This window comes from Charadrius vociferus, unplaced genomic scaffold, assembly GCF_000708025.1.
Source record: "Charadrius vociferus isolate BGI_N301 unplaced genomic scaffold, ASM70802v2 scaffold262, whole genome shotgun sequence".
In the NCBI taxonomy this organism is placed as follows: domain Eukaryota; kingdom Metazoa; phylum Chordata; class Aves; order Charadriiformes; family Charadriidae; genus Charadrius; species Charadrius vociferus.
Window position 1 is genome coordinate 3,633,912 of NW_009647218.1, and position 12,635 is coordinate 3,646,546.

Genomic DNA, 12,635 nt, shown 5'->3' on the forward strand with positions numbered 1-12,635 from the left:
ACAATATTTGAAAGAAAAATGCTCTCATGTTAGCTAAACTGAACTACTAGCTCACAATATAACTGGATAGCAACATGCTTTTAAAAAATAAAGATAATTTTTATTTCATCAAGGAAAGCTTATTTCATATCTAGTTAAAATATATCAAGCTTTGTAGAAACTACAAATATTGCTTTGGAGACTTAAAGTTGTACAAATATCATTAATTATTCCTTTTCCATGTGTTCTTGTTTACAGACCAGTCTTTCCATATGGGGATGGGGAAGTCTTGGTGTTGTGCTTTTTCTAGTAACTTTTGGACCCTTCGCTATATTTTACTTTGCATTTTATATCCTCTGCTTTGTGGGTGGGTAAGTATACTACTTAGTGTTTTGTATAATTTACTATGAAAGTAAAATTTTAATGTGTATATTAGCAAATAGTTTGCTCTGAAAATTGGAAGTGACTTCTGTGTAATTAATATTTCCGTGTTTAAGCAGCTCTTTATGAGCCAAGTTTTTTCTTGAAACCTCGATTTTATCAAAAATATTTTTTTCGCTGTTGAATAGTGCTTATACTACCTTTGCCCAGGCAAAAAAAAATTCTGTTTTAAAAACTAGCTATTTATAGCAGGTGTTGGAGGACAATTAGTCACATAAAACAAGTGATAACTTCAGTTCATACTTTCTATTACCGTGTTATTTCTTTTCACAGGTACTTTCTGAGTAACTATGTCTCCTTTCCTTATTACAATCTCATTTTCATGCCTAAATTACTTCATTCGTGAGGAAAGTGAGTGGGTGTTTTCCTGGGTGTGTGGAAATGCTGCTACACCTTGAACAAGTAGATCAGTTCAGCAGCTGTAGACATTTCATACTTTATCTATAGACAGGAAGGGAGCAAACAGGTGATGTTTTTGTAGTCTTTAGCACCATTATTATGTTGTATACTATAATGTCTGTCTTTTAACCATTAAAACTTTTTATTTTTAATGCCAAGTCTAAATGTATTACTGGAGTATTCCTCCTTTCTCTCACTCATTAGACTATCCTGTAGGATGGTAGCATCTCTAGACTCTCTAAGACCTGCTTGACTTACAGTGGGATGTTTGGGCTATCTTTAATATTTTTCTTTCCTTCCTTTGAAACACCCTGTTAACCTTCTTATTGGACACAGTACAGAATGTATGTATATCCCTGTAAGTGTAATTAAAAAAAAATGTAATAGAGTTTAGTGGCTAGAACTAGAACTGCTACGCTTGGGTTTCAGCTGTATTAAACTTGGAATTCCATCTCTGAGAAGTCTATTAGAGCAAGGATTTAGCTGAAGTAAAACTAACTTTTAAGTAAATGCTTTTGTCTTCTTAAGTCTTGATACATAAGTAGTTGTCATATTTTGCTGGCTGTTTGTCCAGGGCAAAAGGCAAAGACTTCCTCCAAAGGGCAAGAGTTTTGTTAAGGACTTACTGTTTTGTATTACCACTTCCTTAGTCTTTGCAGTATGAAACATGATGTAGGATATAATAATTTCTCAAAAGCTTATCCTTCTGTCTTGCTCAATTTCAGTTGCTTGGCTTTTCAAAGCTAACAGTCAAAACAGTGCTCTCATGGAGCACATCTGAAGTCAGCTACAGTTTGCCACCATGAAACTGCCTCTGGTGCCTGAGCTTGCTCATTCGTAAATCAGCTCTGATATCCCTTTGCTTCTTTTGCTGCTTTGGCTCATTTTTATAGCTAGTCAGTGAACATTGATCATTTTAAGGATAAATTAATCTTGTGGTAGTGTATCTGTTAAAGCAGAATTTGTATCCATCTTCCTATTATGTGTTTACTTATGTGGATAGATATCTACTTATGTAGATAGATATGAAGTCTCAGCCCTTCCAGTAAAATGTCATTACTTTATTACTTTAACAGACACACCTTCTTGGCTAAGGCTGGGATCTGGCCTTTTTTTACACTGTTAATCATTTTCAGAGTGACACACCTACTTTAAGTTTTAACATTCAGCATACAGATCTGTGAGTGCTAACTAGGTCAAATAGATTTATGTCTAAATTATTCTTGCCTGCTTTTTCTTTTTGAATTAATTCCTGTGAAGTTACACAAAATCCTGCTTCTCTTAAAACCAGCAGAAATTAATGTTATGAAGTAACTGTTTCACTTAAGATTAGCGATTGTGTACCATAACATCATTTATATAAATTAAGAAAATTAAAATCTAATTTTGGTTCATGATTATAGTAGTTTCTTTAATACTTATCGTACCCTTATCTGGAGCAAAATAACAATTTTGGACATGGATTTTTGTGGTAGAATTTTATGTTGAAACTTGGAGTTCTTGTCCACTTTGGCATACAGTTTTCTAGCTTTTTATACTTGCTCAAAACCAGTGGCTTGTGTGAATAGTTTCAGACCTCCACTGGCTGGGAGGTCACCTCTGTCCCATTTTGCAGTTCTACAGAAGAAAATGTTGAATTGTAGCTGGTTGCCCCCCTAGTAAAGTATGGGCCAGTGAGTTGTGAAGGAAAATAGTGTTCATGCTATAGCTGTATCAACATAATCTATATGATTTCACTTCTGTTATATGCTATCTAATTATTTCTTTTTGATTTACTCTTAGCTGTGTGTTTCCTCTTACACAAATAGCTTGTAGTAATTGTACTGTTGTGTCCATGGAAGGGTACTGAAACCATTTGTGTGTATGAATAAAAGCTTAAAGTCAAAAGTTGTCTTTGTTTAATTCTGTTTTTTATCAAGACGGATTTATAAAATGTTATGTTTTCTTGGTTTTTAGTACATCCGTCATCAATTTGGGATCTGGTAACTCATTGCTTAGGGAACTTAGCTCTATCCACCAAAAGCAGGAAGCAAAAGATACTGCTTCTCTAACCTGTGTAGCCAAGACTGTTACAAGGTGTTAATCTTCAGGAAATATTTTTTGTCCCACTTTCAAGTATTGATGCATAACTTTTAACCTGAGTGCTAAGTCTATCTTGCCATCTGCCTTTTCTTTGTACCATGTATGTTTCTTACCTTACTTTCTCTCCTTCCCTCTTTCAATCCTAAGGAAGTAAAATAAAAATAATGTTGGCGCTGCAAACAGCCTTACACTTCCAGTGTTGTGAGAACTGAAATTTCTTGGACCATCAGTTGCTTTGCTGTTTCAAGGAATTTGCTTTGTCATCAAAAAACATAAATTACAATATCAATATATATGTGACTGGCTGCCGATATTGATGATTCTAACTGCTGACCAAATCGGGAGAGGTTCTGAAACTGCTTTTTGATTTTTCACAAAGCATTCAGCTGAGGCTGTTACTTTTCCAACTTGATGGGGAAAAAGATAAATCTGTAGACTTTATTTTTGTTGCTGTCACCTTCATTCTGTTGTTAATCTGTCCTTGTGAAAAGCTGGTCTTCCAATAATGTTTGGAAAAACTTAACAACAAAAATTTAAGTAAAATACAATCTTTTCCTCTTTCTGTTCTATTCATATAGAGAAAAGACTAAAATGATTTCTCATTTACAGTGTTGAATATCCTCTTGATGAATTAGAGGAGTATTTGCACTGAATGGTCCGGCTATGTATACATCTCTAATGCGCATAAGATTTTAAATTGGGGAATAAAATGTATTAATTTCTGCTGTAGAGGCAGAAGCTTCTAGCATTTCTAGCTTAAAAATGCAAATACTTAGAGATATCTAAGAAAAATGAACATATACTTAAAATATTTTGGTAGAGTATTAGTACTGCATCTAGCTCTGGGGCCCCCACCGTAAGAAAGACCTGTTGGAGCAAGTCTAGAGGAGGACCATGAAGATGATCAGAGGCCTGGAGCGTCTCTCCTATGAAGACAGCTGAGGTTGTTCAGCTTGCAGAGGAGAAGGCTCTAGGGAGACCTCATAGTGGCCTTCCAGTACTTAAAGGGGGCCTACAGGAAAGATGGGGAGGGACTCTGTCAGGGAGTGTAGTGACAGGACAAGGGGTGGCGGTTTTAAATTGAAAGAGGTTACGTTTAGATTAGATATTAGGAAGAAATTCTTTACTGTGAGGGTGGTGAGACACTGGAACAGGTTGCCTGAGGAAGTTGTGTAGGCCCCATCCCTGGAGGTGTTCAAGGCCAGGCTGGATGGGGCTTTGAGCAGCCTGGTCTAGTGGAAGGTGTCCTTGCTCATGGCAGGGGCGTTGAAACTAGATGATCTTCAAGGTCCTTTCCAACCCAAAGCATTCTATGATTTGTTCATAAGTCATTAACTTTAGAAACGTCATAACATTTGAGAGAAAATAGATATATAGTTATTTCTGGGGCTTCAATCCTTGTGAATAAAAGAAGAGAAGGATACCATCCACCCCCAGTTACTCATACATATTTGAAGTTAAAACTGATTTTTGGCCCAAAAAATGCATTTTGGGTATGCTGTTTTCTTTAAAAGAAGACTGAGATTTCTAATAGAAAAGTGGTAGGTGTAAAAGGAAAACTTTGTAAGAATTAGAAAAAAAACACCAACAAAACATCTCCCTTCCCCAAACCACAACATTAGTTAACTTTTAATCACGGTGAAACTAATATTGAGATTTTTCTAAGCAAGTTTTTGTCCTTGAACTGAATTATGATGCTACTAGCACCATAGCTGTCTGGAAATATCTGGAGCAGAAGAGCAATTAGACCTGCTTTTATTTTTTGTCCTCATATGTAGAAAGTAGACGTGTTTGGCAGATAAAGGTGGCTGTAAGAGAATCAGAGTATCAGGTGAAATTTTCTTATGCATTATCACATTACTGATAATAACCGCCTTCCTGCTTTTGAACTACTGAGCCTCTAGAGTGCTTAAAAGGAATCGTTCCCAGTTTGGGAATTAAAACCTTCTAACGGTGTATTTTACCTTGGTTAAGAATTTTATCATGTAAGTAAGAGTATCGTGTATCAACAGCAATCTATATTAATAGAATGTATTATTTCAGCATGTTAGAAGCCTGGAATAACACAGCGAGTTCCTGTGGTCACAAAAGTTGGTCAGCTGGCCTTTAAATCGAATGCTTTGAAACTTTTAAGCGCTATGCATGTTTAGCCGTTCCAAGGCTAGTCTGAGCAGCAGTAACTTCATATTCTCTTTTTTAAAAAATTTTTATGCTTGACTTTTCAAAGACTACATACTTTGGCTATGCTATAATTGGCACAAGCTTTAGATTTTCATCTATTTCTCAGTAAAACCAGGGTTGTTTATGTGTTTTTGTGCCCTAGTGTCATAAGCTGTAAATAAATTTCTGCTGTTGTAGCAAGGTTGCACTTCTGTAGTGGTTGCTTTTTCCCTTATGCATTCATTATATCATAAAGAAAACAATAATAAAATTAACTTCTGTCCTGCTTAACTATAAGTCATAATTTAAATATCATTGTAGAATTGTGAGGGAAGAAGGTAATGAATACAATACAAAAACAAGCCCCAACATCCCAAAAACCGTACAAGCCCCCCGAAAACCCCATACCTTGTGTTTGACTTTTTCCTTGACACTGTTCTTATGCAGCTTGGCAGGGCTACTGTTTGTTTTTGTTTTGTTGGGGTTTTTATGTGGTTGGGGTTTTTTTTGTTTTCTTTGCTGCTTAAAATAAGTTCCCAGTTGAAAATTTTCGTACTTCTTGTTTAAACATATTCAATCATTAGTTAGTTACTACATCAGTTTCTTCCTGGTCTGTGTTTTTGTGGCTTATGCCACCGTACAATGGCCTAAATGTATCCTAAAGAGTTTATTTCTTCATAGTGTTAAAGTAAAAGAATCTTTGTATAAGTAGAACCAAAGCAGCTTATGTATGTACCCATCTTCCCGTGCACTTTTGTGCACTTTTGCTACCTATGCTCACATTTGTGAGCATAAGTACCATGTCATCACAGGTTCTTCTTGTGCGGCAGGCTGTGTAATATAGACTGTGCTATATACATCTCCTATTTGGTAAGAATATATCAAGACTGATAATACAAGACTGGAAAACTTCATACTTAGTATTGTGTCAGTTATTTTGAGCAGCTTGCTACACTGTGAAAGAGCACTGTGCTAGGAGAGTAAACAGAGTTGTCGCACATTGTCATTTTATAACTTGTGAAATATTTTCAGGGGAGGGGGAAGATGACTGTTGTTCTAGATGCGCTGTCTTTTTCTATTTTAGGGGGTTTGTGGTTACTCTTTTGTTTGGAAAAAGCAACTCAGAAAAATACCTTGAGCAGTGTGAACATTCGTTTCTTCCTTGTACATCAGTTGGGATCCCTAAGGTAAGGAAAGTTTACTGGTCTTAACTTCCAGATCAGATTTTATTACTTTGAAAATTAGAATAGCACTAATAATAACTTTTAATTTAAGAATTGTACCCTTTTCCTAAGATAAAAAAGCCTTATTTTATGTTTTGAGTCTGCTGCAAAGTGCAAGTGAACTGTAAGATTTTTTCCTTTTTGAAATACGAGCTTTTTAAGCATTTATGGAAAGTTTGTTTCAAGTGTTGTTCCTGGCTTCATTATGAGAAATTAGTAAGATGTAACTGGCTAATATTATCTGTGAGGGAATTACTAAACCGTTCTTTCTAGACTACTTGTGTGTGTTGGGGTTTTTTTGGGGGTAGCAATGCCTCCTTCTTGCTTTTTCTTGCACAGTTGTCATGACTATTCAGGATTCTTACTTCACTGGATCTGTAGTCTCTCCAGCTGTGACTCTTTTGATTGTGGTCTGAAAGTTGCTTGTCTGAGAAGATTGAACTGTTAGTAAAGTCTAGACTTAGGGTAATTTAGGGATGGACAAGTTATCTTTGACTATATTTAAGACCAAGCGAAAATCTTGGAAATGCATACATAAATATGGAGAAGCAGTGGGATCCCCTTTTCAACTCTCTTCTTTTTTTCTTAATTATTAACAGACACATCATTTTGGTTGATGGACCTAAATGCAGGGTTCCAAATTGGATAAATCTGCATGTGTTTAGTACAGAAGAAATTCTTAATAGCTAAGAGGTAGAATGTTTAAGAATTCCTGGTTTATGAACCAGTATGTATTGGCACCTCAGAAGTTTAGAAATATCTTGCACTCATCAGAATAGAGACAACAGTTTAGCCCAAAGATTATTAGTTATGTTATATTTAATCTTGCAACTGTTTTGACTGAAACATCCTGCCCTTTCTTAGCTGTCAGGTCACACTTCATGTTATCTCTGAAAGCGAGGAGAGTGGTTCAACTTTATCAGTGGCACGTAGAAATAAATGTATTTTGTGATTCAGCAGTATGTGTTCTAATTACAAAACTTTTTGTGTGGCTGGTAAGTGGTCTTTTCACTTAAGTCTTTGAATCTGTTGAGATAAATCAGGACCTTAAGTATATTGTAAACTGTAAAGTGACATCACTGGTCCAAATGAAAAATATAAAGTTTAAAGCTGAAAAAGGGCAAGTCAGCAATCAACTAATGATTCTGTTCCATTAATGAAACCTCATTTTAGGGGACTAAGGTTCTTGGTGCTATATTTATTGGTGCAATATATATATCAGTGCTATAAGATCAGTGCTTATATTATATTGATTGTGGAGTGTTGCCTATGTCCCATGTTTTAAGAGCAGATTTACAAGAAATTTTTCTGTCTTTTAAATTTCCTCTACATCGTTGAAACTTCTTTTACGTAAATGCTACTTCTTTGAGCTCAGTACATATGTATGCTCTGGTTGCTTTATAAAAGAATAAAATGTTGTGGGATGTTTTTTTTTTTGTGTAATCTTGCAAATTCAGTAGTTTGACTTCTGAGTTGAGTGTGGATTATTGCCACACCGCTTTTCTCAACTGGCTTGTCTTGACTAACCTTTGGATTTAAGTTTTGTAGTACAAAGGCATTTATTTTTAGCTGTATTACGAAATGCTGTTTGAAGTTGTTCAACTAAAATCTGTTTGTCTTCTACAATAGTATTTTGTATTTCTTTTTTGCCACTGTATTAAAATAGCATTAGCTGGTTTAGCTGAGCTTTTCAGTAGCAGTGCAAGAAGAGATGAATCCTAACCAAAAAGAAATGTGTCGTTTGCTTGGGATTCCTATTTGCCATTTCTGTATTAAATTTCTGCCGACTTACTGGAAAGTAGTATTTTTAACTTGAAATTGTTTACATGTTTAAAACCATAGTGGCCCTAAGTGGTCTTGAACGATGAACGTTCTTTCAAGTGGCAAGTGCATAGGTTATGCTTTTTCTGTGAACCGAGTACAAACTGAATTTACCTTAGTATTAAATTCTTTTGTGATACTGTATTTTAAGTAATCGGATGATATAGGTTCTTTATAAGAAGCTCTTTTCCCCAAAGGCAGTCAGAGTTTTATTGATTGTTTTAAGTTTTTTTTGTTGTTTGGGGATTTTTTTTTTAGGCTAAGATGAACATTCAAATACTTGATTTTTAAAGTTAGTTTTTAAAGTAAAAAAAGTTATTTTTAAAGTAAGTTAGAATTGAGGGCACCAAAATTGTGGACGGAAATAATGTGTAGAATGTACCAGTTAAAGCACAGGATTTAGTGCAGATAGATTTCCTCAGTTGCCACTTGTTATACTTATTAGTGAATATATAGTGAATGCCTCAAATTAAGGAGAAGTATATGTAAGTTTAATGAAAGATTATTTACGTTTTTGGATTATTATTTTTTTTGCTTGCATACATGCAGGGAAATTTAAAGGTTAGGATTAGACTTGCTTGTCCTTTTGCAAGTCTTCTATATAACTCAGGAACGTACTCGATGATGTCATAATGTACAGGCTCTGTAAGATACACAATTGCCTGCAGGTTTACATTAAAATAACGTTGAATGACAGGCAAGTTTAGAGACTTCTGAACTGTTAACTGGAATGCCATTTTCAATAAAAATTATAGGTTCTGTCCAACTTTACAAGAAGTGTGGAAGGTCCAGTTATTATCATAGTCGATGTCTCTTATGCTTCATTCAAAAGACAAGGAGTTTCTGTAGGACAGCTTTCTTGTGAGTTGGGTCCTTCCTTTAAGTCTGTCTTCTAAGTCAGTGTCTGGAAGGCCCCGCTTAAAACCGGCAGTGCTTTCCAAGGGAGAACGGTTGTCAGCTGTTGAAGCCGCAGTGAAATAAAAGCAGATATTCTCAATTTTAGATGTGTTCAGACATATCAAATGGAATTATATTGCATGTACATAAACTTTTCACTGGAGAGAAAAGACTATGAAAGAATGGTCTAACCTTGTAGTTGGCTCTGCTTTGAGCAGGAGGTTGGATAAGATGAATTCCTGAAGTTCAGACCCAAAACTTGAAACCTATAAGCCTATGAACATTGAGATTTTTACCACATAACCTTGCGTGTTCTCTGTGTATCCCTCTCTCTCTTTCTTCTGGCTGCTGATTGTTTTGCTGCTTTTTCTTCTTTGTTTTCCAAGTGTGGTTTTATGCATGCAGTCCTCAAACTTCAAAACTCTTAACAATTTTGTTTGGCAATTTGAATTGTGCTGTGCTTAGTAAAAATATTTAGTCATTCTATTATGTATTTTTTCCGTATTTTGGACACTGTCAAAACAAATATTCTCTGAATTCATTACTATATAGCTGGAGTGTTGTTAGAGTATGAGTCAAATTTATTGATATTAAAGTAGTGTTGAACTGTTCCCTTGTCTTGAAAGTTAAAAAATATATTTTGCAACAAAATACTTTTGTGTTGTGATATAGAGTTGTTTAAGGAGGAGGAATGTTTTCTGGCCTCAGGTGTTCACTGTCATTCACTGTTAACTGGTTTGAATGGGAGATACTTAGGGAGAGTCATGTAGAATAGAAACACTCGACATATGGTTTAATAATTGTTTTAATTCATGTTTTTTGATAGTTCTTCTATGTTTCCGATACAGTGATCACTTTCTAGATCAAAGAACAGAATAACTTGGATTTTTTTGAACAATTGCGTAGGTTGTTGGGTTGTTATTTCTGTGAAAATAAAGGGGTTTATTGCAGATTTCATCTTAAGTTTGTGGAAAGACGTGCTAGTCCACTCAGAGAAGCACTGATAATGGGTGTTCTTTTTCAGTATGTCACTTGCCAAAAGTCAGCTCTGATGAAGTCATTCTTGGAGTTTACTGTTCTGAGTTGCAAGTCCTTCTGTAAAATAATTTTTTACTCCCTCATCAATTACTTTTTAAAGACTTATCTGTCAAGTAGTGATGGTACAAAAGAGTAATTTGTCTTCTGATATATATAATAAACTCAGATGGATAAAGAAACAGGGGGGAAAAAAAAAACCCCACAACTGACCAACTACCTGCCTGAGGTTGCACAGAAAGTTCATAATCAAGTGTGGAACTGGGGTCTTACCCACAAACTATCTTGTGCTGCTGTCGTGTGTCCCCCCTCCCTCCTTTTGTAACTATTTGAGTTTTATTTCCTTCTGATCTAGTATTTTAGTAACTTCCTCCTTTACAGTAAGCAAGAAGTAGGTTTTCAGGTTAGTTCCTCACCATTGTTTACTATATAGTTTCACTATTCATTTCACTATTCATTTTCACTATATAGTGAAAAATACACTATTACTATATAGTGAAAAATATTATTGTTGCCTAGAGAGGTGGTACATGCCCCATCCCTGGAAGTATTCAAGGTCAGGTTGGACGGGGCTCTGAGCAACCTGGTCTAGTTGAAGATGTCCCTGCCCACTGCAGGGTGGGTTGGACTAGATGACCTTTAATGGTCCCTTCCAACCCAAACCATTCCATGATTCTATGATTATATCTTACCTACTTTATAAATTGTAATTATAGGGGAAATGTTGTATATAGTCGTTACTAGAAGTATACATATGTCATACACAGTGGAGTTGATTTTTAACTGTAGCTAAAACCTGCAAAGTTACATTTCTTAATATCTTTCAAGTGCATAGAAGAAATGAAACGTGAAGCCAGACCTATTAAGATTGACAGAAGACTGACAGGTGCGAATATAATTGATGAACCTTTGCAACAGGTAAGTTCTAACCAGGACTATTTAACCTATTTTTATTTTTGCAAGTATTGACTATGTAATATCTAAGTAGTTGAGAGACAAATAGAAGTTTAGAAATTTTATCATACTTGAGAGTGGGAAGTGAAAAAATATTGAGGATGGGCCAGGATATTGGGCAATATTCAAGTCTGTTTTCTGCATGTTATAGTTTCTCAGCATAGCAGTGATGAATGCATGTAAACCGATATGAAAAAGAGGTTTCAGTATGTCATTATATTGTTTCACTCACAATTTCATAATGGTAGGGGAGTATGGTTCACTATGTTAACCTTTCAAGACGAGTGCTGTTGCATTATCAGGCACAAAAAACTGGTTTACATTTTGTTGTCTTTTGTTCATTAGTTCATCTATATTTTTTACTTTCCAATTTCAGGTAATACAGTTTTCCCTGAGAGACTATGTACAGTATTGGTATTACACGCTAAGTGATGATGAATCGTTTCTTCTGGAAATCAGGCAGGCTCTTCAGTATGCACTTGTTCAGTTTTCTGCCAGGTAAGTTTATTTGTATTTACATCAGTACACTGTCTAAAAAAGTGGACAAATACCTCTGTGGGTTGTGCGGTAGTAGATAAATGATTAAGTTTATCTGTTTGCATAGTTCAGTGCATTTTTACAGAAAGGACATGTAAAATATTAAGATCATAATGTAAGAACTACAGAATTTTGCTGATCCCTTAAGGAATGAGTGGAGATGATGTTTGTAGTCATGGCCTTTTGCAAAATGGCCTTTTCAAAATTTAGATTAATGTCTAAAATTACCGAATAGTGGTTTTTGGTTTTGGTTTTTTTTTTCAATTTAAGCGTTAAGTTGCATGAATCATCACCTATTTATATGCAGGTCTGTTTCATATAAACATCAGGGCTGTTCCCAAGGCTAGTCAATTTGAAAGCCTTTAATTCTTATCTCTGTATCAGCTCAGATAACTTTTAATAGCGGTATTGCTCTTCAATATGTAAGAACAATTAAGGTTTTTTGAAGGAATGGTTATCTGGGAAATGAAATAATGTGTCATGTATGTAAATCTTTTCTGAAAATAAGTTTGATTCAGAACAAAATGGATAGTTGATTAATTGTCCCATGATTTTTTTCTGCTGTTGCCTAATCAAGTAGGAGTAAGTCAGGGGACTTGTCTGGGAAATTATTTATCTTCTTTAGTATGGCTGATTTCTCAGCCCAGGTACTGCATGCCTTTATATCCATCTGCTTCTTTGTTAAGAAATGATTTCAGGTTTTCATCCCACTGTGCTGATTGCTATCCATTTTCTCTTCAGAAGAGGTTGTGGGTCACCTAAATATAATAAAAAACTTAGCAATTTTAAGATGTTGTTATTCCCTCCCTCTGTCGACTTGAAAAGGTCGGTCAGTGTGCTTTTCTGGCAAGAAAGGTCAAAGATGGAAAGCTAGGTTTAACGCTAGGAAAATTTCATTATAATAAAATCTGATTGTGCAGTAATGGAAATCCTTGTAAACAGTGTTGGAAATAGTGAAAACTAGGCTAAATATAGCTGTACATTACAGCAACCAATCCTGTGCTTAGATGAAATGGACCTGGCTACCCAACTTCACTGTTTTTGTCTATTTGGCAAAGTTACTTCATTGAACAGTATCGAGCACTCAGTTTGTGTCAAAACAGGCCA

At 35.3% G+C, this 12,635-nt stretch overlaps 1 protein-coding gene across 1 annotated transcript in view; it reads left to right on the forward strand.

Moving 5' to 3' along the window:
• The first annotated feature begins 241 nt into the window (after nt 1-241).
• The window catches only part of SNX13 (sorting nexin 13), a 48,531-nt gene continuing 36,137 nt past the window's right edge, over nt 242-12,635 (forward strand). Inside the window, exons 1-4 of the mRNA XM_009879565.1 lie at nt 242-350; nt 6,146-6,248; nt 10,866-10,955; nt 11,368-11,489. Coding sequence (XP_009877867.1) covers nt 10,878-10,955; nt 11,368-11,489 — 200 coding nt within the window. The 5' untranslated portion in view covers nt 242-350; nt 6,146-6,248; nt 10,866-10,877. The remainder of the gene's footprint in view (nt 351-6,145; nt 6,249-10,865; nt 10,956-11,367; nt 11,490-12,635) is intronic.